Source organism: Macaca fascicularis, chromosome 4 (genome assembly GCF_037993035.2).
Source record: "Macaca fascicularis isolate 582-1 chromosome 4, T2T-MFA8v1.1".
NCBI lineage: Eukaryota > Metazoa > Chordata > Mammalia > Primates > Cercopithecidae > Macaca > Macaca fascicularis.
The window spans coordinates 35119195-35147177 of record NC_088378.1 but is presented as its reverse complement, the minus strand read 5'-3'; the positions used below and the strand labels follow the sequence as shown (position 1 = coordinate 35147177).

Here is a 27983-nt window from a genome sequence, read left to right as displayed (position 1 = left end):
GTTAGATACAATTCTAGTCAACTTCTAAATGTGAGTACATTGGAAAGTAGTTTGAATACAAAATAGCAAACCCAGAAAAAGAAACAACGGAGAAAAGAAAGCACAGAGAAACCCTAAGGGAACAGAAGACAGAAGCCCTGAGGCAGCAGAATTAGTGAGAGAAAAAAAGGAAAGAGTGGGGGCTGACAGTCAACGCAGAATCCATAAAAAAGCAGAGATAAGAAAAAACTGATTCATGAGCATAGCAAACTGTTCTGATACCAAAGTAGTTGTTTTATCCTGAACAATGTTCCCATTATCTGCGGAATGTGATTGTGCAAATCATGAGATGCTGTCCTTGGATCTCACTTCCCATTGACAGAGACTCTCTCCTTTGACCAAAACTCTAGTCAGGCCCCTCTGAGTCTTCTGCTTGACTAGGCCTAACCATGAGCTTCTCTCTCTGTCCTGGTAGAATCTGGTTTGAGCAAGAATGCTGCTAAGTCAGTTTAAAGAAATCCCCCACCCTGGGTGTCTAACCACCCTCCATATCTGAGCTATCTTATCACCACGGCCTCCCTTCAGCAATAATCCTATCCAGTCTGTTTAGCCAGAAACCCCTCATCCTTTCTCTCAGTAATTTTCCATTCACTGACCTCCATTCTGCTCCTTGGTTATAAATCCCCATTTGTTCTTGTTGGAGTTGAGTCCAATTTCTCTCCCCAAATGAGAGACCCCATTGCAGTGATCCCTGTACTGGTCACCATGGCCCCTCTGGAATACGGTCTGCCATACCATCTTTAACAAGTGTCATGAATAACTTTTTCTTTAGCATCATGTACTTTACAATAAATCCATATCACCCAAAATAACCTCAGCATTTCTCTGTTCCTTATAATCTGCAAGAGACCAACAGAGGAAATGGTGTTTTCTTAGTAGAAGTTACACAATAACACCTAACATTTTCCAACACAAGATGTCATTCGTGTGACACCCAATAAAAGAATATTCATAGCCTAATAAATAAAACGTTCCAAAAATAATGGTATACAAAAATCTTAGACAGTCACAGTTTACTCTATGTAGACAAAATGAAATTATAAACTTCTTGAGGTCAACGTCTATCTCTTCTACACCACTGTCTCACCACAGTGCAGTGATGATAATAAAAAAACCATATTTAAACAGCAGCAGCAGCAACTAACCTTTACTGTGTGCTCGCTAGGTTCTAGGTATCATGGTGAATATTTTACATATATATTAGCTCAGTGTAGCCTCCCAGCAGTCCCATGAGGTAGATATTGGTATTATCTCTGTTAAAATAAACTGAAACACAGACTAAAAATCTCAAGGCCAAATACTCCCCCTCCCCCGGCCAAAGCAAAAAACAACCTGGGAAAAGAATAAACTACATATGAAAAATATGAGAGAGGCACCTGGAGGAAAAGATCCAGGAGGGGTGAGGAGAAGAGGTAGCTAGAAAGCAATGGAATATGGAAAAAGACCAAGAGATGTACAAGGAGTTTGTCCATTTATGAGAAGAGGAAAGGGGAGAAGCAGAGATGTGGTCATGGACTTAAGAACTGAAACATCAAGGGAAGACATTTAAGGGGATTTTCAGAAAGTCTAACCAGTGCTATGGTTTGAATGTGTCCTCCAAAGTTCATGTGCTGGAAACTAGACCCCCCAGTTCACAGTGTGTGGGGTGGGGCCTAACGAGAGGTGTTTGGGTCATGGGGGCACTGTTCTCATGAATGGGTTAATGCAGTTACTATGGAAGTGGGCTTCTAAGAGAAGGATGAGTTCAGTTCCCTCTTGAGCCTGCTCACTTGCTCACTCACTCTCTCCTTGACCCTCTCGTCTTTCACCATGGGACAAGAGCAGCAAGAAGGCTCTTGCCAGATGCTGGCTGGCTCCTCAATCTTGGATTTCCCAGCCGCCAGAATTGTGAGAAATAAACTGCTCTTTATAAATTATCTAGTCTCAGGTAGCACAAAATGGACTAAGACACTATGTAGCAGAACACACTTGCCCTCAAAAAAAAGCCTTTAGTGTAAGTCCACGACTCCACAATTATTTTAAAGTTGAATTCTGGCATTGCCAAACTTACAGAGTTGCATTAAAGATCATATTAGAAAAGCTATATGAAAGTACTTTGGAAGCTCTTCACCATTTGCCAAATATATAAAGTACACAACAGCGCCAATATTATTCGAATCAGTGGTTTTCTACCAGCACAATTTTGCCTCCCAGAGGACATTTGGCAATACCTAGAGACATTTCTGGTTGTCATAATTGGATAGGGGATTGCTACTTGCACCTAGTAGGTAGAATATTTGCATTTTCATACTAACTTAGTCTTCATTCTAAGTTAAATATTAATTATATGTAAATTTAGGGCAATGTTCAAAATTCCATTCATCCATATATTCCACATTCTGGTGAAATGTCCCACATGGTAAAATAGTTTTAGACCATTAGTATCTTTGATTTATCCAGTAGCATATAAAACTTTAAGTAAAAACTGCAAAATACTTTAAAGACTATTATTTTTCTCAAGTCACATAGTACTTATGCATGATTAGCCTCAAACTTATGAAAATTTTAAGGTTAATCTTCAAGCAATATATTTCTAACAATGCTTTGATTCTCCAGATTTATGTATTCCTTGATATAACTATATTTTTCATGCATTTTATTCTTAATTACATTCTTTAAAAGTAAAACACTTTAGAGTCTTCTTTATATGTCATATTTTAAAAATACCAATGACATCAAAGGCCAAAGGAAACTAATTTTTACAGCCATTATTTAAAATTCTATAAGGTCATTAAAGCTTATCTCTCACCATAATCCCCAGCCATTGGCAGTGCTGCACAAAGCACATTTTTAAAACCTAATACTATAAAGTCAAATTCCAATAAGACAGTGAAAGAAACTTGTAAAAATAAAAACTTTACTTAAATCTTAAATATTTCATTCATTAATTCAAGTTAAGAGAATAAAAGCTGATATTCATCTGCTAAATATCACCACTGTCATATTCCATATGCCTAAAAACGATGCAATTAAAAAATCTGTTTTCATATCTTTTAAACTTTCTAATTTAATCAAATCCTATATGAGTTCAAAGGCAAAGTCTTAAAGTCAGCATGCCTCTACATGAGAGAGAAGAGTTACAGTCTGGGGAAAATGTCTTTAACCTCATCTTTTGATATTGTTCTTGGAATTTTCCTAAGCTGTTATTGATACACATATTGTTCCCAAATTTGTTGCCTCATTAAGATTTATTAGAATTATCACACTAATTTGCTACCTAATTTTTCTTAATTTTTTCTGCTTGTCCACAACTATAGAAAGAACTTGAAAAACTGATGATATAGCAATAATTGGAGTAAAAGTAAAAAAAATCATCCTCAAATAAATAATGTTCTGTATCTACCAGTGGTATGTGCCTAACATACCCATGATGACATCAAACACTTTTACTATTATTTTCCAGAAAAGAACTGAATGCACTAATCAATGTCCATATTTTCCTAAGACCAGTAAATTTCACATTGCAAAATTATGAAATACAGAATTACATGTAACAAATGCCTTTTAAAATCCCTGAAGAGGCTGGGCATGGTGGCTCACACCTGTAATCCCAACATTTTGGGAAGCTGAGAAGGAAGGATCACTTGAGCCCAGGAGATTAAGACCAGCCTGGGCAACATAGTGAGACCTCATCTCTATTCAAAAAAAAAAAAAAAAAACCAGAAACAAAGAAAGAAAAGAAAAAAGGAAGGAAGGAAGGAAAGAAGGAAGGAAGGAAGGGAGGGAGGGAGGGAAGGAGGGAGGGAGGGAGGGAGAGAGGGAGGGATAAACCTCTGAAGAAAACCCTTTTCTTCCATTAGTATATTTTAAAAACAAAGAAAAGAAAGAAAGAAAGAAAGAAAGAAAGAAAGAAAGAAAGAAAGAAAGAAAGAAAGAAAGAAAGAAAGAAAGAAAGAAAGAAAGCTGCTGAAGAAAACCTTTTTCTTTCATTAGTATATTTTTAAAACATGTCAAAAAATTAATATACTCCTAATTTCAATCAGCTTCTGACTGTTCCTTGATTTTTTCAATGTTGATTCTTACTACCTCTCAAAAGAAGGCATATAAAACCAATATATGGGTAAATCTAGCTAGAATTAATTAAACAATTCTAGTCATTTAAGAGACATTTAGGATTTACTATACCCCCATCGGAATGTTTTCTTCTTTTCTTTTTAAACTAACATGCAATTGAAAGTTAATGGAAACACATACTTTCATATACTTCCAATTAGGATTTTTTATGCAGCCATCCTAATCCATTTTCCAATTCTATTTGCTTAAAATATGAAATCAAGATTTTCCACTAATAAAGAATTCCAAACTTCTAAGAATGTGTTTTAAATCAAAGACCAGTGGAATTTTGAATACTTTTTTCTTTAAAACTAGATGCCAACATGTAGAGGCCAAAAGTAGAGCAACTCATTGTGAATACGCTAGCTTCCAAAAGCTTGTTTGCAGGTCACTTAATTGGAACTTGGAATACAGTCTTCCATTGAAACAATGTTATAAATGCTACTTTTTTCCCAAGCCTTCCCACTTTTAAAAGCTCATAAGTAATTTAAAAAGAAAATTAACATTAAACACTTTGCAAACAAAAATGTGCTCATGCAGAAGATATAAAATATAACTCCTAATCTTGCCTGATTCCTACATCTCTTCCCCATATTTGTATGTAAGCTTTCTAAGTGGTTAACTACAAATAAGTCTCTTGAAAGGGAAACATTAAATTATTTGGTTTCAAGGTCACTTGAAACCTGCATTTCCCTCTATTATAAGTTACCCTACCTCCTCCAAAACCAGTAAACTGCTGTTGAACCTGTATTATGAAACCACCATTACATTGCATTTATTATATTTAAGTGTTCTGGTTATAACTTGGAATGACAGAAATACGCATTTGCAATGAAACAACAGCAGAGAGAGAAAGAGCGAGAGCGAGAGAGTGCGCGTATGTGTGTGCACCTACTCTTGAACAAACACCAGTCTAGGTATGGGCATTCACTAAAAACCTTGCGAGGAAGACAAGTGTCAAGTTGCAAGGATGACAAATGACACACAGAAAGCTGTGAAAGCCTTTAGCTGACAGGAATGGGGCAAGGAAAGGGATAGTTGACCTAGACGAGGTGGTCATGGGTAGAGAGGTTTGAGCTGAGATTCTGGCATTAACAAAACCAAGAGGAGCAAGGAGAAAACTCCAGCCAGAGAAGGCTTTCCCTGGGGCCGAGGGAACCTGGCAAGCCCAAGGAAGGCTAGAAGAGCTCAGGCAGAAAAAGCAAGGGCTGAAGGGGAGAGGACAGAACAGACAAAACCTCAGAGAACATGGAAAAGAGGTTGTCTTTATCCTATCAATGGGAAAATCCTGAAGTATATAAGCAGGCTGGTGACATGGCTAGATTTGGGTTTAGAAAACAGTCATCTGAAGGAGGTATTATCACCCACCTCATTTTACACCTGAACAAACTGAAACTTGAAAAATGTTGTAACCTGACCTACACATGCAGCGGAGTCTGTGACTCAGTTGGTACTAACAAGTCTGTCAGACCCAAAGCCTGCAGTCTTTCCAGCATTTACACAACCTTACAGGGGTAGAGAGGCAGAAACAAAGGCTACAGCAGGTTAAAGGATGAAAACTCAAAGCTGCGGACAGGACTCTCATCCCCTTTCTCCCTTCACTTTTGTGATGCAAAGCCTAGAAGTTAGTGGTGGAAGGAAAGAATTTTTCTCTCCTCCGTCCTTTCAATCCCCTTCCCCACGTTCCCTATCCCATCAGCACATCATCCCAGCAGTCTTCTCCGGAAGCGGTAAGAAGCCGTAACACAGCTAGGAGGGGAGAGAGGGCAGACATGGGGGTGATGCAGAGATGCTGCTCAGTCTCCCCTAGGAGCAAGGAATACAGGTGAAGGGAGAAGCAGAAAATGAGCGGCCTAGGGAAAGTGACACTCAGAGGTGTTCATCGAACATCTAGACTGAGAGACTCTGTCAAATCAAAATACAGAACCTGGATTCTCTTCCAATCACAAATCACATGTCCATAGGGAAGTCACTTCAACTGTCTGACATTCAGTGTCCTTAGGACCTGGCTTCTGTCTGGCTGCTCATGAAAGTAGCAGCACCTCTCACTCCCTGAGCTCTTCTAATCCCCATAGGTATACGTAATCCTAACTTTCAAACTAAACAACTTGCAAGTATTTTAATATAATGCATAATTGCTGATTACACTAACTTTGTATTGCCTAAACACTTTTAAGGACTATTTCACTAGGACTTTTAATTTTTTTTTTTTTTTTTTTTTTTTTTTTTTTTGAGATACAGTCTAGCTCTGTCACCCAGGCTGGAGTGCAGTGGCGCAGTCTTGGCTCACTGCAACCTCTGCCTCCTGGACTCAAGCAATCCTTCCACCTCAGCCTCCCAAGTAGCTAGGACCACAGGTGCAAGCCACAATGCCTGGCTAATTTTTGTATTTTTAACAAAGACAGGGTTTTGCCATGTTAACCAGGCTGGTCTCAAACTCCTGGGCTCGAGAGATCCACCCACCTCAGCTTCCCAAAGTGCTGAGATTACAGGCATGAGCCACCACACCTGGCTCTCATTAGGACTTTTAAGAAGTATTCCTCAACGAAAGGAATGACATATGTGTCAGTAAAATCAGAATATGATTCTTCACTACATCAAATCTAAAATCTTCTATGGCTAGGTAACTCTTCTCTTGTTATGTATATTTTCTCCCCGGCTAAACTCTGTCTCACAGACTAGATATTTCCTAGAATGATACAACATAATTTATTTTTTCTTTTGATATTTCTTTCTTTCATTTTAATTTTGATTTGATTTTTAACAATTTGCTAGCATTCCCTAGAGACATTCTAGTCAAACAAGGGGAAAGGCAACCTGAAAATGTGCCTGGTCAAAGAGATTATAACCCACAAACAGAAATTCAAATCTGGCTCTTAAGTTGGGCCAAGGGGTACAAACAGTCAGTCTTCTAAGTGAGGTGTTCTTTCCTGCGGCATTGTAATTCCTACCTCACTGCTTCAGTTGCTGTAATGAGATGCAGTAGTTTTCTCTCTCAGGGGTTTCTCAGTAGGAGCTAACGGGCTGGTTCCATTTCCTATTATTTATTATATTAATTTTTCAGATTTTAATAGATTTCTACCAAGTTTAATGGTGCAATATTAAGTTGTTACAACACTGAGTAATTTTTTAAAGAAACTATGTTGAAATAATCACTATCATAAACAAGATTAAGCAGCAAGAAACCCCAGTTTACTTTCCCAACAGAGATCTCAGAATCCTCTTTTCTCAACTGGTCACTGCTCCCTACTTCCAAAGGGTCCCTCAGATAAAATGAACAAACACTTGCAAATGACCTTGACATGCCATCTGGCAACACTTTTTCCAGTGGGTTTTGCAAAATTACTGTTTAAATATGATTGTCTAAATATTTTTGGAGGCTGAGGTGGAAAGATTGCTTGAGTCCAGGAGTTCAAGGCTGCAGGGAGCTATGACTGTGCCACTACACTCCAGCCTGGGTGCCAGAGCAAGACCCTGTCTCAGAAAAATAAATAATATTTTCCAAACTTGTTGTTTAAATACATTTCTATTACTTAAATAGAAATATTGTCTGTACAGTCCTGCCAAAATGCCACCAAAGACTCTTAGAAGCTGAGAGCAAGTGGGTTCATAAGCATTTAGTATACTTTAAATTTAGAATAAAATTTCACAGTAAAAATAATTTTTTAAAAAAATAGCACCTCTTTGTTGGTGATTGGAATGGATAGGAAATAGTTGGGTTGATAATCTTTTTGCTTTTTTTTCCTCTTCTTTACTTGATCACTCTTGATCCATTCATTTTCTTGACTTCTCTTCAAATTTATTTGAGGTTCATCAGTGACTAGAGGAAAAAAGTCAAACAATACGTCTAATACATTTAAACAAAGATAATACAGTCAGAAAAAAAGCAATATATAAGTAGCAATCATTCATAAGTGTCATTTTCAAATCTAAAGCAGGAGTTTGCAAACATTTCTGTAAAGGACCTCAGTAAATAGTTTAGGCATTGCAGATGACATAGTCTCTGCCATCAACTACTCAACTCTGCCGTAGACAAAACATAAATGAGTGGGTACAGGTCGTGTTCCTGCTTTATTTTCAAAGCAGGGTGGTTAACCAGAGTTGGCCTGAGGGCCTTAGTGAGCTGACTTCTGATCTGAAGCACAGCTCCCAGCACCACAATGTTCATAACACTAAGAAAGATCACTTTTCAACCATCCCGTACAGGTATATATGTAACTTCTAGGGCATAACCCCACTGTCACACAAAGTTTTGGTCTGTGGCCACTGTCACGCTATAAACTATTTGTTGCAAAAATTAAGAGAATGCTTTGGAAACTTCCATAGCAATGGGGCAGAATAATTTGGTCTGCTGAAATTTGATTTCTACTTTGTAGGTCTTTTCTTTTATTTCATTTTCTAATAATTCACTTTTATTGTATTTTACAAAAGTATCCATTGGCAGCAAACAGGAAATTTTTTTAAAAAACTGATCCTTAACAAAAGGTAATTTGAGAAGCATTTACAATACCACTTTTTAAAGTAATCCTTGTAAGATTCATTTACAACATCTAACAATTCTAATTATGAAGCATGCTCCCAGAAATAATTACTAAATCTGTGTGAAATGCCATCATCTTTTTTTTTTTTTTAACAGATTCTATCAGGGCTTCCATATACATGCAAAACTACAATCCATTAATTGAGCTTCCAAGCCATGTCTTCTTGAATAGTAGTTCATTGCTCAAAATAGAGTTCCTCTGCAGGACATGGTGGCTCACGCCTGTAATCCCAGCACTTTGGGAGGCTGAAGTGGGAAGATCACTTGAGGTCAGGAGTGTGAGACCAGCCTGGCCAATAAGGTGAAACCTCATCTCTAAAAAGACAAAAATTAGCTGGGCATTGTAGCACATGCCTGTAGTCTCAGCTACTTAGGAGGGTGAGGCACAAGAATCGCTAGAACCCAGGAGGCAGAGGTTGCAGTGATCCAAGACCATACCACTGCACTCCAGCCTGGACAACAGAGTGAGACTCTGTCTCCAAAAAAAAACAAAACAAAACAAAATAGAGTACCTCACAGAGACTTTGTGAAAATTCAAATATATTTTCTGAGGTGTTATTTTGAAAAAGGAAGGGAAGAACCACTTTACCTTACATTCAATCCTATTCGGTTGGTTTTATCTTTGGGATCAACTCTAATAGACCACTGTAACCACCTGCACACAACCCCTTAAGAAGGACTGTGAAAAGAAGTCTGGGCTTAACCCACAGCACCATGCCTGTGTGCATATGCAACTCTGCTTTAACTAAATTCCTTATTTTACGCATGATAAAACAGAAAAGCAGAAAAACTTTGCTACTGTATCAAACTGCTTCTCTACTGAAGTTCTGCACAACTAGTTAATATTACACATGAAACCACTGAGCAAAAATAATTGTTCTTATTCTGTTTATCTTTGAGGTATTAATAGTAAACAATTTTAAGTTAATGTCTCAAAGAGTATTTTAATGCTAATTTCTAAGAAAAATAGTACAGCATGTTTAAAATTAAAAAGCTAAGGATGTGTAGGAATAGATGTGTTTTCTTTCCACAACATATATTTGTAAGACCTAAAAATGGGGTAAACCAAGAGCAAGGTGGCCTGGGCTATATATCTGACCATATCATTATGAATTAAGGCAAAATTATCTGGTGTGTTTGTGCATCTATTTCATCACTATATCTCTCAACAATATGTCTAATGATTAATGTGGCTAATGATGGCTCTTCATGGTTAGAGGATACACATTTAAAATATAAATTATTATCAGCTTCTTTTACACATGTAAGCTTGCCAGAACTTTATAGATTTCATTACTAAGAAATTAGTTTGTAGCATTTTTATCTGTGTTGCAAGAATTATGTGAATTGTCTCATTCATGATGCCATTGGGTTTTATTTCTTACATAAGAGTTTTAATACGGTAAATCAAATCAATATATAGTTGGGTTGCCTGCAATTTTATACATCGAAAAAAAAGTCCTATATCTAACTGTGGTAATATGAATATACTAATTTTGAACAGAAGCTACAAAATACGCTAATGAAGAACACATATATTTTAAATCCACTTCTAAATACATTTCTAGCCCACCACCACCTACTGTTAATAAATTAGTACTCTGAAAATGAAAGCCAATTTTAATATAGTTGGAACCAGAGCACCTGGGTTAGAATCCTGGCTCTCCCACATACTAGCTGTGTGACTGTGTGATTTTAGACGAGCACACAAACTCTCTTTACTCAGTTTCCCTGTGTAATTTTAGAATAATAATAATAGCTACTTCATAGGATCTTTGTGAGGATTGAGTGAGTTAATACATAAAAACATTTAGACCACTTCCTGATACAAAGTAAACACTATTATTAGCTACTATAAGTATTAGATAATACCCAGAACTAAACATAATTAGGAAGATAAATCTATATCTGCTAAAGAACATTTAGGAAACTCCAAAAAGAAACACATTATTTATAAACTCTCCATTGTTTTTACTCATCCAGACCACTTGCACCTTCTATAAGTATGGAAAATGAAGAGCTGTCCTGAACAGTTCTTTTTTTGTTGTTTTTTTGTTTTGTTTTGAGACAGGATCTCACTCTGTCACCCAGGCTGGAGTGTAGTGATGCAATCATAGCTCACTGTAACCTTGAACTCCTGGGGCTCAAGTGATCCTTCCACCTCAGCCTCTCCAAGCACCTGGGACTACAGGTATGTACCACCACAGCTCATTAATTTTTCATTTTTTATAGAGGTGGGGGTCTCACTATGTTGCCCAGGCTGGTCTCAAACTACTGGACTCAAGCAATCCTCCCACCTTGGCCTCCTAACATGCTGGGATTACAGGCATGAGCAACCACACCCATCCCTAAACAGTTTTTTTAACTAAATATAATGTTGAAAAATAAATTTCAGGCTGGGCGCAGAGGCTGACGCCTGTAATCCCAGCACTCTGGGAGGCTGAGGCGGGCAGATCACGAGGTCAGGAGATCGAGACCATCCTGGCTAACACAGTGAAACCCCGTCTCTACTAAAAAATACAAAAATTTAGCCGGGCGTAGTGGCGGGCACCTGTGGTCCCAGCTACTTGGGAGGCTGAGGCAGGAGAATGGCGTGAACCTGGGAGGCGGAGCTTGCAGTGAGCCCAGATCATGCCACTGCACTCCCCAGCACTCCAGCCTGGGCAACAGAGCAAGACTCCCCCTCAAAAAAAAATAAATTAATTAAAAAAAATAAATGAATTTCAAAAGTAAGATCCCCTTTTTTAAGGTAAAATTACAAATCAATTCTAAATAAGTTCCTAGTGTCTGTCCCTTGTATTTCATTGTCCAAATCACCACACAGGGCTAACCCCAAGCAACACAGGATGCTGGGATGGTGAATCTGGCAGCTATCAACCTGTGCTGGGAAAAAAACACTCTACAAAAGATAGAAGGGGGAACAGCACAGTTGAGAAGATGACTAGTACTGTGTGTTTCAATCTATAGAGGCAGCACTGGATAGTGAAAAGGCCAATGACCTTAAGACCAGATTTCCAACAAGCATCTTTTAATTAAGTTACTTAATGGGTTTATCTGAGAACTTAAAAATATTACCAATCCTTGGAAAAAGAGCTGATTCCAGGTCTGGAGCATACAATGTATGAGAGTTCTGGAAATTCAAAAGACTCCTGGGATCATATGAGAAGATCTCTAAAGTCAATTTAAACGTCTTCCCATTGGCCAAAGATGGGACAATGTGGGCACCAAATAGAATAAACTTCAGTGGCGTTAAATACATCAAATATACTTAAATCCATCCATTCTTAATGATACTAAAAAAATTAAAGCCAAAAACTCACAGGTCACCTTTAAAGGAGTCTAGAGAACCATGATTCTAAATATCTGATGATAACGGAAAAAAGTCAAGCATTTATTCCATCTTTCCTTATAACCAAATAGTCATTTAGGAAATTAAATAGCTAGTTAAGATAAAGTTCTTTATAGAAATTTCAAGCTAATTAATGCAAAAAGATAGAGTTAGAATATCACCATTTCAAAATACTTAACAAAGTAACAGATCAACCCAACGACCATCAATGGATGATCCATTAGATGGAAGGTTGATGGGGAACTTTAACAATAGATACTTCAGAGTAATAAGACCTGAAGCCACTGATCAATCTTAACATCACAAAAAGGCAAGACAAGCAAACATTATTTGCCTATTGATGTCACACTATAGGAAATTTAAAATACTATCTTTGGCCAGGCACAGTGGCTCATGCCTGTACTCTTAGCACTTTGAGAGGCCTAGGTGGGAGGACCACTAAAGGCAAGGAATTTAAAACCAGCCTGGGAAACGCAGCAAGACCTCATCTCTACAAAAAATTTAGAAATTCACCAGGCATTGTGGTATGCACCTGTAGTCCCAGCTACTTGAGGTGGGAGAATCACTTGAGCCCAGGAGTTCGAGGTTACTGTGAGCTATGATCATGTCACTGTACTCCAGTGTGGATGACAGGGTGAGGCCCTGTCTCTCAAAAAGAAACAAAAAATTATATCTTTGGAGCATTATTGCAAATGTCACAAACTTCATTAAGCCTCTTGATCTAACTACCAGTTTACCAGAAGTATAAGAGACAGAGAAAAATGTTAAATGACCAGAATATCAAAACTTCTACACAACCTGATTTCTTCAACAATACACGCACGCATACACATACCCAAAAAAGGAGATGTATACATGAAAAGAGACTCAAGAGCTGTATCAATTAAATACAGTGCATAGATTTTGGTAACTAATTCAAATAATCCAGATTTTTTTAAATTATGACATAATCAGAGATTGTCTGGTTATTTGATGACATTAGGAATTACCATTTTTTTGGTATAGTAAGAATATTTTGAATTTTTTTTTAAGATTCTTTACCTTTTAAAGAAACATACTAAAGTATTTACAGATAAAGTAATATGTCTGGGATCTACCTCAAAATAATCCAGTAAGGAAGAGGTAATGAATACATGAGGCTTGTCCTATTTTCTCTAAAATATGTTTGAAAGTTTCTACAATGCAACATTAAAAAAAAAAAAAGGAAGGAACATTTAGACAATCTCTCTCAGGTGTCTCTTCCAGTTCTAGCTTTCTGTGATTTGTGGTAAAGGTACTAACTGTTAACACTTGTACTAATTAGGACAATTCATGGTGATATTAAATAATAGATTCAAGACTGAGAATCAGAAACATACGTTCTAGGTTATTTTTCCTAAATTGCAAGCATCAACCTAAATTGCAAGCATCAATTGCAAGTAGGTTATCGAATCAACTTAGAAGATAATAAAGAACACTATTTTTTTTCTTTTTTTTTTGAGGCAGGGTTTTGCTCTTGTTGCCCAGGCTGGAGTACAATGGAGCAATCTCTGTTCACTGCAACCTCTGCCTCCTGAGTTCAAGCGATTCTCCTGCCTCAGCCTCCCGAGTAACTGGGATTACAGGCACCCACCACCATGACCAGCTATTTTTTTTTTTTTTTGAGACGGAGTCTCGCTCTGTCGCCCAGGCTGTAGTGCAGTGGCCGGATCTCAGCTCACTGCAAGCTCGGCCTCCCGGGTTTACGCCATTCTCCTGCCTCAGCCTCCCGAGTAGCTGGGACTATAGGAGAGACAGGTTTTCACCCTATGGGCTAGGCTGGTCTCGAATTCCTGACCTCAGGTAATCCACCCTTCTCAGCCTCCCAAAGTGCTGGGATTACAGGTGTGAGCCACCACATCCAGCCAATAAAGAGCACTTTTTAAAGAATGGAATGGAATGGAATGGGATGGGATGTAGTCATATAGATAGTATATTGCTCACAGTAAGTATAAGTATTGTTTTATGAAATTTTTATTTCCATTTTTTGCATACACTATTTATTGAGTGGCCATGTATAGTACATTCCTTACTGTGAAGATAAAACATATAATCATTTTTTTCTGTATTTTACTCACACTCCAATATGAACAATACTAAAGAGGGGGACAGAATTAACACAATATTTAAAAGACCACTGACACTTCCAGCATTTTATCATGTTTTCTACCTTATCTATTTAACGCTAAACTGTCTTCCTGTCTGCAGCAACTTATTTTTGCCATTTCAAACATCCTATAAATCCATTTTGAAGGGAAAAAAAAGTCATAATCTCTCAAGGTAATGGTTATAACATATAACAACTCTAACTATTCTGGTATCAGGAGAATGACATAGTGTAAAACCACAACCCAGAATACTTTCAGGTAAAAATTAAGTAGGACATGGTTTGTCTAAATGTATTTAGTTTTCTATAATTTTACCAATAACTATTTAACTTTCCTTTGAACTGGATAATCTAAAATTTTCTTGTTAGGCATCACAGACTATGTGTAGTTTTAAAATACCAAATGACAGATGGGGGAAAAAGGGAATCCTGTATTTATTGCTATAGTACAGTTTTACTGACCCTTGTAATACACTTTTCTTAATTCTGTGAGCCCTGCTGATTTATCAGACACTTGATACACACTGAGCCCAATCTCTCTCTCTCTTTTTTTTTGAGATGGAGTCTCACTTTGTTGCCCAGGCTACAGTGCAAGTGGTACGATTTCAGCTCATTGCAACCTCCACCTCCCAGGTTCAAGCGATTCTCATGCTTCAGCCCCCTGAATAGCTGGAACTACAAGCATGCACCATCATGCCCCGCTAACCTTTGTATTTTTAGTAGACACGGGGTTTCACATGTTGGCTAGGCTGGTCTTGAACTCCTGACCTCAAGTGATCTGCCCTCCTCAGCCTCCCAAAGTGCTGAGATTACAGGTGTGAGCCACCATGCCTGGCCCCAATATCTCTTCTCTCTTGTTTGCATAACATCTCTGATTTTATCTGTAAAGTTTATTTATATGTGGCCAAAGTATAAAATCTGTGTGCTTTTCATTACTAAACTCCATTTTATTTACCACTTTGAAATCATAATGTACGTTCTAAAATACAACTGGATATTATTCTTTACTTTTAGTTTCATATGAAAATATAAGGAACAAAATATTTATGTAATCATCTAGTTTACCAATTAGAATTTCAAAAATCAATGGCCATAGAACAAAATGTAGAAAAATTTGGCCACATGCCCAGGACCTTTCAACTGGATTATTTAGAGTAACTTCATTGGTTAGCAAAAAAGTCATCAGTTGGAGTACAGCTCATAAACCCATCTTATAAATTTAATTTATTCCACTTGTTAATTTTCATAATGATTTCAGTAGCCATTTGAATGTGTTGTAATGAATCTGGTCTTGCTGACAAAGCCTGTAACTCTCTGATATGTGTATTTGTTTTTTTAACTGAAGCACCACATGTCATTTTATGTAAATTATCTAATTTTTTCTCAAGTTCTATTTATTCCCTCAAAAACTACAAAGAAATGAATGATGAGGAAAATTAAGTCATCCATCTGTTATTGTGGGTTCATTGTTTTCACACTTACTCTTAGCTAAACGGTTGAGAATTAATTAGATTTGTTTTGATATTTTATTTTTTCTTGTTATTTAGGCAGCTAAAATCTTCGAAGTAACCAGTCCTAAAATTCCTTAGCTATATGACTTAGAATACTATCTTCTATATTTCATAGAATATTTTTTTTGAGACTGAGTTTCACTCTTGTTGCCCAGGCTGGAGTGCAATGGCACAATCTCGGCTCACTGCAACCTCCACCTCCCGGGTTCAAGTGATTCTCCTGCCTCAGCCTCCCAAGTAGCTAGGATTACAGGGACACGTCACCATACCCAGCTAATTTTTTGTATTTTTGGTAGAGATGGGATTTCACCATGTTGGCCAGGCTGATCTCAAACTCCTGACCTCAGGTGATCCACCCGCCTCAGCCTCCCAAAGTGCTGGGATTACAGGCATGAGCCACCACGCCCGCCCGTATATTTCATAGAATTATTCCCCTTTAGTATCTCAATAATCTTTGGCAAATTACTAAAACTTTCTAAAAAAAAATAATCTTACCTTCTCCCTCTTTAAGTTTTATGTGCTGGGTGCAGTGGCTCACACTTGTAATTCCAGCACTTTGAGAGGATGAGGCAGGTGGATCACTTGAGTCCAGGAGTTTGAGACCAGCCTAACTAACATGATGAAACCCTGTCTCTGCTAAAAATACAAAAAAATTAGCCGGGTGTGGTGGCGGGCGTCTGTAATCCCAGCTACTCGGGAGGCTGAGGCAGGAGAACCCCTTGAACCCAGGAGGCGGAGGTTGCAATGAGCTGAGAACGATCGTACCACTGCACTCCAGCCTGGGTGACAGAGAAGGACTATGTCTCAAAAAAACAAAAAAAGTTTCTATGAGGATTATGTAAGAAAATATGTGCATTTAGCAATGTGCTAGAGGTGCTCGATATTATTATGATAAAATATTGCTCTTAAAGGGAAATTTTTAATAAATATTTAATTTAGCAAACATATGCAAGAAAAAATCTGGTGAAACTAAATTAATGAAAATGTACTGAGGCTAGTTACATTTTAAGGACTTAACATGTATTGAGGAATTGAATCTTTCCAACAATCCTGTGAGACAGCTACCATTATTATGCCAATGTCATCGATAATGAATGAACTTGAGCCTGGAAAAAGTACACACTAGCTGAACTAACTACATCCTCAGTTCAGCACCAATAATAGTACCTAGTACATAACACACTCAATAAATATGTGTTGAATTAATTTAGTGATTGGGCTTGTTCCAATTTTTATTCATTTTCTTATTTTTTAACAAAAGAAAAGATATCAACAATTTATGTTGTTTGGGGCAGATATTTGCCTTAAGCTCTCTCATAATAACATTTGGAATATGTAGTATATGCTTCCCCAATTAATTATAGAGGACACAGAAAACAATTTATCTTTTATGTTTTTTAATTGACTCAGGGTAACCACCTATTATATCAGGTACAAAGATTCAATCTTTATTTGATATAGCATTTTTCTACAAAAAAAATTTTAGGTGAAGGTAAGTTTCAATTTATATTTTAAGATGTTTAAAATCTAAGTATTTTTTAAATATAATAACTTGTTAGGATTAATAAGTAGCAAAATTACGATTTCCCATATCTTCAAAATCTCCAATTACAGAGTAGAATTCTGTGTGACATAAAATAAGAATTATAAGCATTTTAATATAAGGAGAACTGAATTCCACATTTAGGGAAGACACGACACACAAAAAAAAGAAAATCAAAAGACTTGATTTAAATGTGGCTTGAGACTAGGCATAGTGGTGCATACCTATTATCCCAACTACTCAAGAGACTGAGGTGGGGGGATCACTGGAGCTGAGGAGTTTGAGACTAGCCTAGGCAACATAATGAGATCCCATCCCTAAATAAATTCAATAAATGTGGCTTGATAGTTAAGAACTGTGATTCCCTTAAGAGACTAGAATCAATTAAACTAAAACTCTCCACAAAGTCACACTGTGGGAAGCACACTAAGCTATTCCCAACAGCAGAATGACTCTCCATCTTACTTTCAGATGCAGAACAGCAGCAACCCAAATGTTTTTCTGGATGGTTTACTGGGTTTATAATCAACTGACCTACAACATTTCCCGTGTAAACAGCAAAGACCCCATCCAAGTCAACCACGCACTAAGCTGGATTTTCTACTAAAACGTGTCCACCCTATGGAGGTTGTACTGTCTCCTCATCATTTCCTTTTTTGTTTTGTTTCTTGAGACAGAATCTGGCTGTGTTGCCCAGGCTGGAATGCAGTGGCACAATCTCGGCTCACTGCAGCCTCTGCCTCCCTGATTCAAGCAATTCTCCTGCCTTAGCCTCCCTAATAGCTGGGATTACAGGTATGTGCCACCATGCCTGGCTAATTTTTCTATTTTTAGTAGAGACGGGGTTTCACCATGTTGGCCAGGATGGCTTCAAACTCCTGCCCTCAAGAGATCCGCCAACTCGGCCTTCCAAAGTGCTGGGATTACAGATGTGAGCCATGGCACCCAGCCTCCCCATCATTTCTAAAAGATTTCCATTGTACAAACACTTTGGATATTTTACTTCTAATATACTTTTACATTCTCATATTTAGTTCTAATGCATGTTATCTTCTAATTTTTGTTATAATATTCTAAACTATAACCCTAATAAAAGTCTGTTCTTAAAAACAAAACTAACCGAAACACATAAAGACCCATCTCACCCAACCAGACCACATGCTGCCTAATCAAGATACCACACTCACACTGAAGGCAATGCAGCTGACAATCAAGACACTATCCATTTCAGGGGGAGTTTTCCTACTGCCAAGGATTCCCCTTCCCATGATGTTTTTGTTAGCGCTACTTTCCTCATTGCTCTGCCAGGGTGTCTATTAGCAAGAATTTCTTGGCAGTTAACTCGCAATTTCCACACGCCAAAGAAAACTGAAGGAACCACAGGCAACAACCAGCAGCCTGAGAATTTTGAGGTTGCCATCTACCGTGGAGGAAATGAGTAGACTGATTACCAAATGTACAAGAAAGCCAAATTCAGTCCATTGAAGCCACAAACTAATTATATTGTGTTTCGGGCACAAACACTATTATTATATCTTTCTTATGGTTTAAGGGTTGGCAATAAAACTCTCAGTTTTTGTACATTTCTATAAAAATCTCACTTCAGAAAAACTAGTTAGTAGTTTCTGGTTTGCAAAGAATTTTACTATTTGTTCCTTAGTGTTTTAGTAAATGCTATCATAAAAATAAGAGAGTAAGTTGTCCCCAGATAACTAAGGGGTATGTTTCAAAGGTTTTATAAATAACATTTATTCATTATTTTACATTTTTAACTTCTTTATTGCATACATTATCTCTTTTTAGCCATAAAGTAACACTATGAGATAAACAGGAGGGAATTTTTATTCACACTTTAAGTGTCAAAGGTCCAAGTAGACAATGAAGTAACCAAAATTTAAAACACAAGTTTTCTGTTTTTCTCTTTGTACCACACTGCCCATGTATAAGCTGGAGCCTGGAATTTTAAATCCATCTTCCCACAAAAGTAATATAATACATGGTGGTTTGGAGTCTAGACTAATCCACAAAGACTTTTAACTCATAAAGCCTGAATCATCAAAAAGCATATATATTAGTTAAAAGTAGACTTTTGTGGACTGGCCTAAGCCCCTAATATACATAGATAACATCATTTCTTTGGTAAAAAATACACCATATCTTAGAGAGAAAAGACCCTGTTCATAATGAAGAACTGGCCATCCTTCCAATGCACATCCTCTGAAGAAACAGCTGTTGCTTTCACAGCAGGAATGAAATGCATGCCACAAACACATCCAGCCCCTTCCTTCTTTCTCATCCCAATGGCTATTAATCTTCTTACCAGTAGAGACACAAGAATATGGTGGCTACAGAAATACTATTTGCTCTCTGGGATTCTGGAAGTATCTTGCTTTCTGTCGCTAGTAGAAGCTATGTGTTCATATACACTAGATATATGTAAGATATGTATAAATCAGAAGTGCCTATAGCTGGAAGAATGAACAGACTCACCTCTTGTTCCAATCTAACTTATGCACTCCAATGGGAGTGATTCAGAGACTGGAACAAGGCTCAGAGGGAGAAGTGCAGGTGAGTAAGGTCCATGGTGGGCACACAGGGCATGGTTATTCATGAGAAGTCTTCTTTATTTACATCCAAATTAGAGAAAGTAGTGAAATCAGAAAGAAGTGATTGAATTTTTAAAATATATTCATTTTATTTGCTCAACAAGTAGGAAATTAAGAGGAAAACATTAAATCCTTGCTATTCTCACTTTTTTTTTTTTTTTTTTGAGATGGAGTCTCGCTCTGTCGCCCAGACTGGAGCCCAGCGGCTCGATCTCAGCTCACTGCAAGCTCCGCCTCCTGGGTTCATGCCATTCTCCTGCCTCAGTCTCCCAAGTAGCTAGGACTACAGGTGCCCGCCACCACACCCGGCTAATTTTTTGTATTTTTAGTAGAGACGAGGTTTCACCATGTTAGCCAGGATGGTCTCAATCTCCTAACCTTGTGATCCGTCCGCCTCGGTCTCCCAAAGTGCTGGGATTACAGGCGTGAGCCACCGTGCCTGGCCACTATTCTCACTTTTTTCTAAGAGTATCTTCCACTTAACAGGTATGTAAATTCTTCAGTGAAGATTTCCCCAACAGCTGTCAAACTCACAAACATGGTTCTTCTCTACAGGGCAGTTGCAAAGGAAAAGATAGGAAACACCTCTTCCTGATTCCTTTTCCCCTTGGATTATGGAATGGGAAAGACTGCTTAATAAAATACCAGAGACTTAATATGTTTTAAGTATCACACCTCCCCAAAATACAAGTCAGGTTTACTGCCTCCAGAAGACAGTGTGATAAAGAGTAGTGTGGTTTCTGAGACTGGCTAAGCATCAGAATCACCTGAGATGTTTAAAAAAATTTTTAAACAAAAAGATTCCCTGGTAGGAGACAAAGGTTGAAAAAGAAGAATCTGTGCTTTTACATCGCTCTGTAGAAAATTCTGATGTTCAGATAATTTCAAGAGCCCTGGATAGTTCATACTCATCCTCCAAGCCTCTACTCTCGACAAACACCTAGGAAGGCTTCCTTAACACCCTCTCCTCGCACACCCAGGTTAGACGCCTCCCTGCACACATCCTCACGCCACGCACTTCCAGAGCAGCCTGTACGGCATTCATCTGACGAGATGATAGCTGTCAACAGACTGGCTCCCCAAAGAAGCTGGGAGCTTTTGGACGTTCAAGACTGTCATGTGTTTTAACATTCCCAATGTCCAACACAATGCCTGGCTACAAATGTCCATCAAAGAAATGACTAATAAATCAGAAACCAGATTCTGTAACTAGTTCTTTCCCAATGTGTGAATTTAATTTACTTAACTGCTCTAAGTCAGTTTTCTTTTCTCAAAATGAAGAGACTAAAGCAGATGATTTCTTATGCCACAGAGCCCTAGTCATGAAGAAAGCATATCAAACCACGGCAAGGCTTTATGTAAGACTGCAAACAGCTGAATGGCACAGAGTATGTAGTCAATAAATATTTGAATATACTGATGCTTTTCCTTATTTTCCTCCCCACAAGTAACCTGGACAATAGTCAAATCTTTAACATTTTCAGTGGAGGTAAACCCAAATATCATGGACAGTATTGTTTTTACAATGACATAAAACAGATTTTTTTTTAAATTTATTTATTTTACTAAAATAAAGATGGGGGTTTCGCTACGTTGACCAAGCTGGTCTCAAACTCCTGGCCTCAAGTGATCCTCCCATCTCAGCCTCCCAAAGTGTTAAAAATACAGGCATGAGCCACCGCATCTGGCCAAAACACATATTTGGATATTTATGTAATTCCAGCAGTATTTCAATCAAGTAAGCACTGTTGCTCTAAAGTTTGTGAATGAAACTCTCAAGGACTGAATCAATCCAATACATGAATATTTAGTTAAAAGTTGACCTATTCTCAATATTAGCCTGTTGAGCTCCGTTGGGGCAGTGATAATTCCCATCTCGTTCACTGATGGACCCTCCCAATGCCTAGCAAAGTGCTTAGAGGATACCAAACAGCTAGTAAACATGTGTTAGATAAATGGGTACTGCTGAAATCAACAGTGGCTCCACAATAATCAAGGGCATTATCTAGCCCATTATTTTCAGAAGTAGCTTATAAACTAAAGAATGAGCTGGCTCAACATTTTGTGAGACATGTCAATATTATCTGTGATTATTTTATCACAGATTATTATTATACATGAATATAATAATATATTATTATACCAATAGATATATTATCTATATTATAATATTATATATAGGGTAATATATATTATATAATATATAAGATTATAATAATATCTATTTAAAAACTATTAAATAAAAACAAAACAAAACTTGGCCAGACACAATCATTCACATCTGTAATTCCAGCACTTTTGGAGGCCAAGGCAGGAGGATGGCTTGAGCCCAGGACTTTGAGACCAGTCTGGGCAACATGGCAAGACCCTATCTCTACAAAAAAAAAAAAAGTAGCCAGTCATGGTGGCACACATGGCTGTGGTCCCGGCTACCTCCCACCAGGAAGTTTGAGGTGGGAGAATTGCTTGAGACTAGGAGGTCAAGACTGCAGTGAACTGTGATCACACCACTGCACTCTAGCCTGGATGACAGAGTGAGACCGTGTATCAAAAAACTAGAATAAATAAATGAAATGAAATCAAAATTAAAACTCAAAAACATAAGTACTAAAAGTGAAATAACTTACAAAGAAAAAAATATATAACATATATACAACTAAATTTACTACTCATTGCTTTTAAATACATGTTTACTTAATAAAGTACTTACTTCTACAGTCATCCTGAATATCTACAGTAGCAAATGGCATGTCTACCAGAGAATCCATAGTATTGGCTTCAAATTCCTCCGACATTTTCTTTTTTCTTGATTCATTTTCACACTCATTGGAATTAATTTCTCCTTTAACATTTCACAAACAGAAAAAAAGGATTATTTAACTTGTTATTTTTTAAACTTATATCCTAAATGAAAATAACTCAGCTAACTGAATTCAATATAAATTAACAGCTGTTAAGAAAGTACCACTTGTGTTCAAATATATCATAGTTATAAACATTTATACCACATTATATATTTTTGTACACACTTATAAAGCTTTAATCATTTTTTAAAACACAGTATTCAACGTATGATTAGATGAAAACTGAGTCAATCAGTAATCCTCAAGATCTTTTATAGCTATATTTTAACTGTAAAACTACATATTTTTTCACATACCTTTTAAAACAACCAACAAGGTTTTGTCAGTCATTCTCATTCTTATTTTTAGCAACATCACTTATATGCTCTTATTTGTACAAGTTCTGGCCTATAATTTTTTCTTCAATAAAGACTTTCAAGTTGTTTCTCTCCATCTTGACATTTAACACTGGAAATTTAGTTTAAAATACATGGTTCTAAGTAATGCTTTTCTGAAAATTCAATTATTAAGAAGCAAATGATCTTACAGTTTCCCTAACTCCTCTCCCATGGTCATGTACTAACTTTAAAGCCATATTTCCTATTTAGTCTTTTTTTCGTTTTGTTTTCTTGCTATGGGTAGAACAATCTTATACCTTGGGTGGAGGTAAGAGAAAGAAGGTGTATGTTTAAATTGATAAAGTTAATTGCTACATTTATCAGATGGTAGTCTCCCCAGTGCCATTATAATTCATGCCTTTATTGACAGACACAAATGCTGTCTGAACTAATAAGATTGAACAGATCCTGGAATACTAATATAATTTTTACTCTAGATATTTACTAAAGATTAATTTACCACTCAAGATATTAAAGAAGTCCTTTAATTCACTGTCTTGTAATACTCTATTTTGAGATATAATATCTGTAAAACATATTCCATTAAGAATATGGCTTACAACATAGCTATGATGATAGGCCATAGTTAACATACATGCCAGAAAACATAAAATTGTATTGCAATTTGATTAATCTCTACTATTGTTCACACACCCACACCCCTGTTGTATTAGTCCATTTGCATTGCTATAAAGGAATACCTGAGGCTGGGTAATTTCTAAACAAAAGAGGTTTATTTGGCTCCTAGTTCTGCAGGCTGCACACAAAGCACAGTGCCAGCATCTGCTTTAGTGAGGGCCTCCAGAAGCTTAAGATCGTGGTGCAAGGCAAAGGGAAGCCAACGTGTCACATGTCAAGAAAAAGAGCAAAACAGAGAGGCAGAGATGCTAGCCTCTTTTAAGCAACCAGATCTCACATGAACTCATTACCACAGAGAGAGCACCAAGGCATTCATGAGAGATCTGCCCCCATGACTCAAACACCTCCCACCAAGCCCCACCTCCAACATTGCGGATTACATCTCAACATGGGATTTGGAGGAGACAAACATAAAAACTATTATCATTCTGCCCCTGGCCACCTAAATCTCACTGCAAAATATAATCATCTCTTCCCAATAGTCCGCCAAGGTCAACTCATTCCAGCATTAACTCAAAAGTCCAAAGTCTCATTTGAGACTCAAGGTAAGTTTCTTCCACCTATGTGGCCAAGGCTAAACAGTATAAACTGCTTGTAAATGCTGACAACTATGCTGAATACATTCATATGTTTCTCATTTCTGCTATTCAAACGTTTCAAAATTGAATATTACCTTTCTAAGAAAAACAATACATACATTTTAAGTACATTATAAAACCATACCTTTAAATATATGCTAATATTAAAATATAGGTGAAGCAAATGACTTCATCAAAAATAGGCCAACAGGGCCGGGCAAGGTGGCTCACGCCTGTAATCCCAGCACTTTGGGAGGCCAAGGCAGGCAGATCATGAGGTCAGGAGATACAGACCATCATGGCTAACGCGGTGAAACCCCATCTCTACTAAAAATACAAAAAATTAGCCAGGCGTGGTGGCACACACCTATAGTCCCAGCTACTCAGGAGGATGAGGCAGAGGAATTGCTTGAACCCGGGAGGCGCAGGTTGCAGTGAGCCGAGATTGTGCCACTGCACTCCAGCCTGAGCAACAGAGCGAGGCTCTGTCTCAAAAAAAAGAGTGTAAAAAGGGTATGGACAGTCGCCCACTGTCACACAAAATGCAAGTTTCCTACCTGGATAATAAATGACTACTCAATTTTGCTAAGTAAGTCTCTCATCACTCAACTAGGTAAATAGTAAATTTATCCCAGCTGAGCAAGTTGCCTCACACCTGTAATCCCAGCACTCTGAGAGGACTGCTTGAGCCCAGGAGTTCAAGCCTGGGTGACATGGCAAGATCCCGTCTCTACAAAAAAAAAAAAAAAAAAAAATACAAAAATTAGTCAGGCATGTTGGCACGGACCTTGCAGTCCCCGCTACTTGGGGAGGCTGAAACAGGAAGTTGGCATGATTCCAGCAGATCCAGGCTGCAGTGAGCCATGATCGCGCCAGTGCACTTCAACCTGAGCAACAGAGCAAGACCCTGTCTCTAAATAAAAAAACAAATAAATAAGTTTATTCCTAAGAACAACTAGAAAGGGCCAAAGGCATCCATTCTAGTCCTGGCTTAGCTACTAAAAATAGTATTAACATCTTACACGTTAGTAAATGTTGACTGCTGCGTAGAAATCAACAAGTTACCTGACCTCCAGGCTTTCCTTTCCTCCTCATAAAAAGGGAACAAAAGTACAATCCAAATTATTGGGGAGAAATGGACAAAATAAGTTAATAATGTCCGAAAATGGATGAAAGGAGGAAGTAACCTCCACAAACATCTTAAACTTTATATGAGTATGGAAAATATACAGATATGCTAACAGGATCCTGAATTGCAAGGCCACGGCACTTAAGGAACTGGAGTATGGCTCTTTTCTCCTTAACAATTTCCATTCCCATGCGTTTCCTAATTGCAAAAACTCACTGTCATCACTCCATTCACTTAACAATTGTAAACATATTTACATGAGTTAACTGCTATTTATATAGCACACGTTAACGTTTTTATGCTTTTTATACTCTTGTATGAGTTTATCCTATGAAAATCTTGCAGAGGAGCACCTTTTCTCTAATTGGTTTGCGGTCCCTTTTACCGAAAGTCCAACCCCTAACATGCTCCACTCACAAAGTTCAATTCACAACAAACGCTGACCCAAACTGGAATTTCATCCCGGGCGCTAGTATAGACTTGGCGCCAGTTTTAAAATTGGTCATGTTCAAACCTGGCAGAAAATCCTAAATGAGACAGTATGGTGGTTCAGGTGCTTAATATTTGTGATATAAGATACAATCGAGATTTTACTAGGTTTTGTTTACATTTACCCACATCGACACCGTCAAAAGCAATGTGTATTGGCATTAAGTTTGTGCAAAGGGTCACAGGATGAGAAAGGGAAAAAGAAAAGTGAAACTCGGGGATGGGCTCATACCCCCGCCTCCTGTCGGACCCACAATGCGTGCATTAAAACGCTTCGCTACAGGCAACACCGATGTACACTCGGTTGCACCAGGCTCCTCGGTGCTACCCTGAGTCCTTTCTGGAAGGAGGGAGACTCGGAGCAGGGCCGGCGCGGGTCAGGCCCTCCCAGAGGTCGAGCGCAGAGCGGGTCCAAGCCCCCGCGGCTCCTGTCGCCCCCGCCCCGGCCCGCTGGACAGCCAGGTCTCACCCGCTTCGGCGCGCTCCATGGTCGCGGCGCATGCGGGCGGCGCGTATGGGCTGGCGGCAGCGGCGGTGGCGGGCCGCAAACAGGGGCTGAAGGAGAGGTTGAGGCCAGGGCGGGGCCCGGGGCCCGAGGGTAGTGCGCTGGGCCGGGGCGGGGTCCAGCAACAGGCGGCGTGGGCCCGGGCAGCGGAGGCCAGGCCTGCGGAAGCGCGGAGCTTCCCAAGCCGCAGCCCCCGCGGCAGCAGCAGCAGCCGCCGCAGCGCCGGCATGTCAGGCCAGACGCCGGAACCAACCGGAAGGGACCGACCCGAGTCGCCGGCGGTACCCGGATTCGAGCGAGAGGCGCGGCCGCGCTCGGGCAGGGCGGGGGAAACTAAGGCCGGCGACTGCGGCGTCACGGCAGCCCAGGTCGTCTCGACTCTGCAATGCAACGCTGGGTCCTGCCTGCCACCCGAGCCCCGCGGCCTCCGACGGCCTTATAAGCCCTCATTTATATCCCGTGGCGCAGCCTTTCCTGTCCCACGCTTTCAGGGGCGAGATTGGGACTAGGATGAAAGAATTCTCTGGCCCGGTGTCTTTTGAAAACCCATGTACTTAGTTTTGCAATCAGGGTTCTGATTGCAGAATATTTGGGAATAGCGAAATGTACAAGAATGAGACCTTGTAATTCTGTATAATAAGATACTTTATTTACCTTACCTTTAAAAAATACAAATTGTGACAGTCTCTAATTTTTAACAATGTTATGTTTAGACATTAAGAGGAAACCAGTTGCTGGTTTTTGTAGTGTAAGGTACTGCTATGAGTAAATTGGGAGAAAAAGCAATTTACTTAGTTTAAAAAAAAATAAAAACCTTTCACTTGAAACAGAATGCTATTGGGATTGGTTTTAGTGCAAAGAAACCAGGGGACAAAAACATTAGGTGCATCCGTCCACATATTAGCACTTTTTGTGAGTAATAACACTTCGCTTATGTTGAATGCATCCTAGAATAGGGATGGAAGAAAAGACCCCTACACAGCCACAACAGCTGGCGTAAAGGCTGCACACTAGAAGTCAGCAAACTAGTTACTCTGATTTTCAAATAATTTTAACACGTTGAGTATTTGATGCCCATTTATGGGCTGGTAGAAAAGTACAACCAGTTCCCCTAATATTTATTTAATACCTGAGCTCTGTGCTGAGAATGTGCAGGTAAGACAGGTCTTTTACTTATGGAGCTGATCATGTAATAGTGAGAGGTGACAACGTGCTAGCAGCCCTCGTGCTCTCGGCACCTTCTTGACCTCGGGGTCCACCCTGGCGGCACTTGAGGAGCCCTTCAGCCCACCACTGCACTGTGGGAGCCCCTCTCTGGGCTGGCCAAGGCCTGAGCCAGCTCCCTCTGCTTGTGGGGAGGTGTGGAGGGACAGGCGCAGGCGGGAACCGGGGCTGCGTGCTGCGTTCATGGGCCCGCGTGAGTTCCGGGCAGGGTAGACTCCAGGATCCCGCACTCAGAGCGGCGGGCTGGCTGCCGACCCGGGGCATTGAGGGGCTTAGCACCCGGGCCAGCAGCTGCCTAAGGTGTGCAGGGTCCCCCAGCATTGCCAGTCCCCCCACGCCACACTCTAATTCTCGCCAGGCCTCAGCCACCTCC

General features: G+C 38.9%; 1 protein-coding gene across 8 annotated transcripts in view; it reads right to left on the bottom strand.

The window, feature by feature from the left end:
* Positions 1–26640, bottom strand: part of AKAP7 (A-kinase anchoring protein 7) — a 151047-nt gene extending 124407 nt beyond the window's left edge. For 6 of the 8 annotated variants that reach the window (XR_012433437.1, XR_012433438.1, XM_065543407.2 and 3 more), the window contains exons 1-3: positions 26351–26640; positions 22516–22647; positions 7812–7951 (exon numbers count right to left, since the gene is read on the bottom strand). Coding sequence is in view for 6 of the 8 variants with exons in the window: in XM_065543407.2 (XP_065399479.1) it covers positions 7812–7951; positions 22516–22647; positions 26351–26615 (537 nt within the window). In the remaining 2 variants the exon portion in view is untranslated. Of the gene's footprint in view, positions 1–635; positions 879–7811; positions 7952–22515; positions 22648–26350 lie in introns of those variants that run through there. The other 2 variants (XM_074037051.1, XM_074037050.1) reach the window with 2 other exon arrangements.
* Between the last annotated feature and the right edge of the window lie 1343 nt (positions 26641–27983).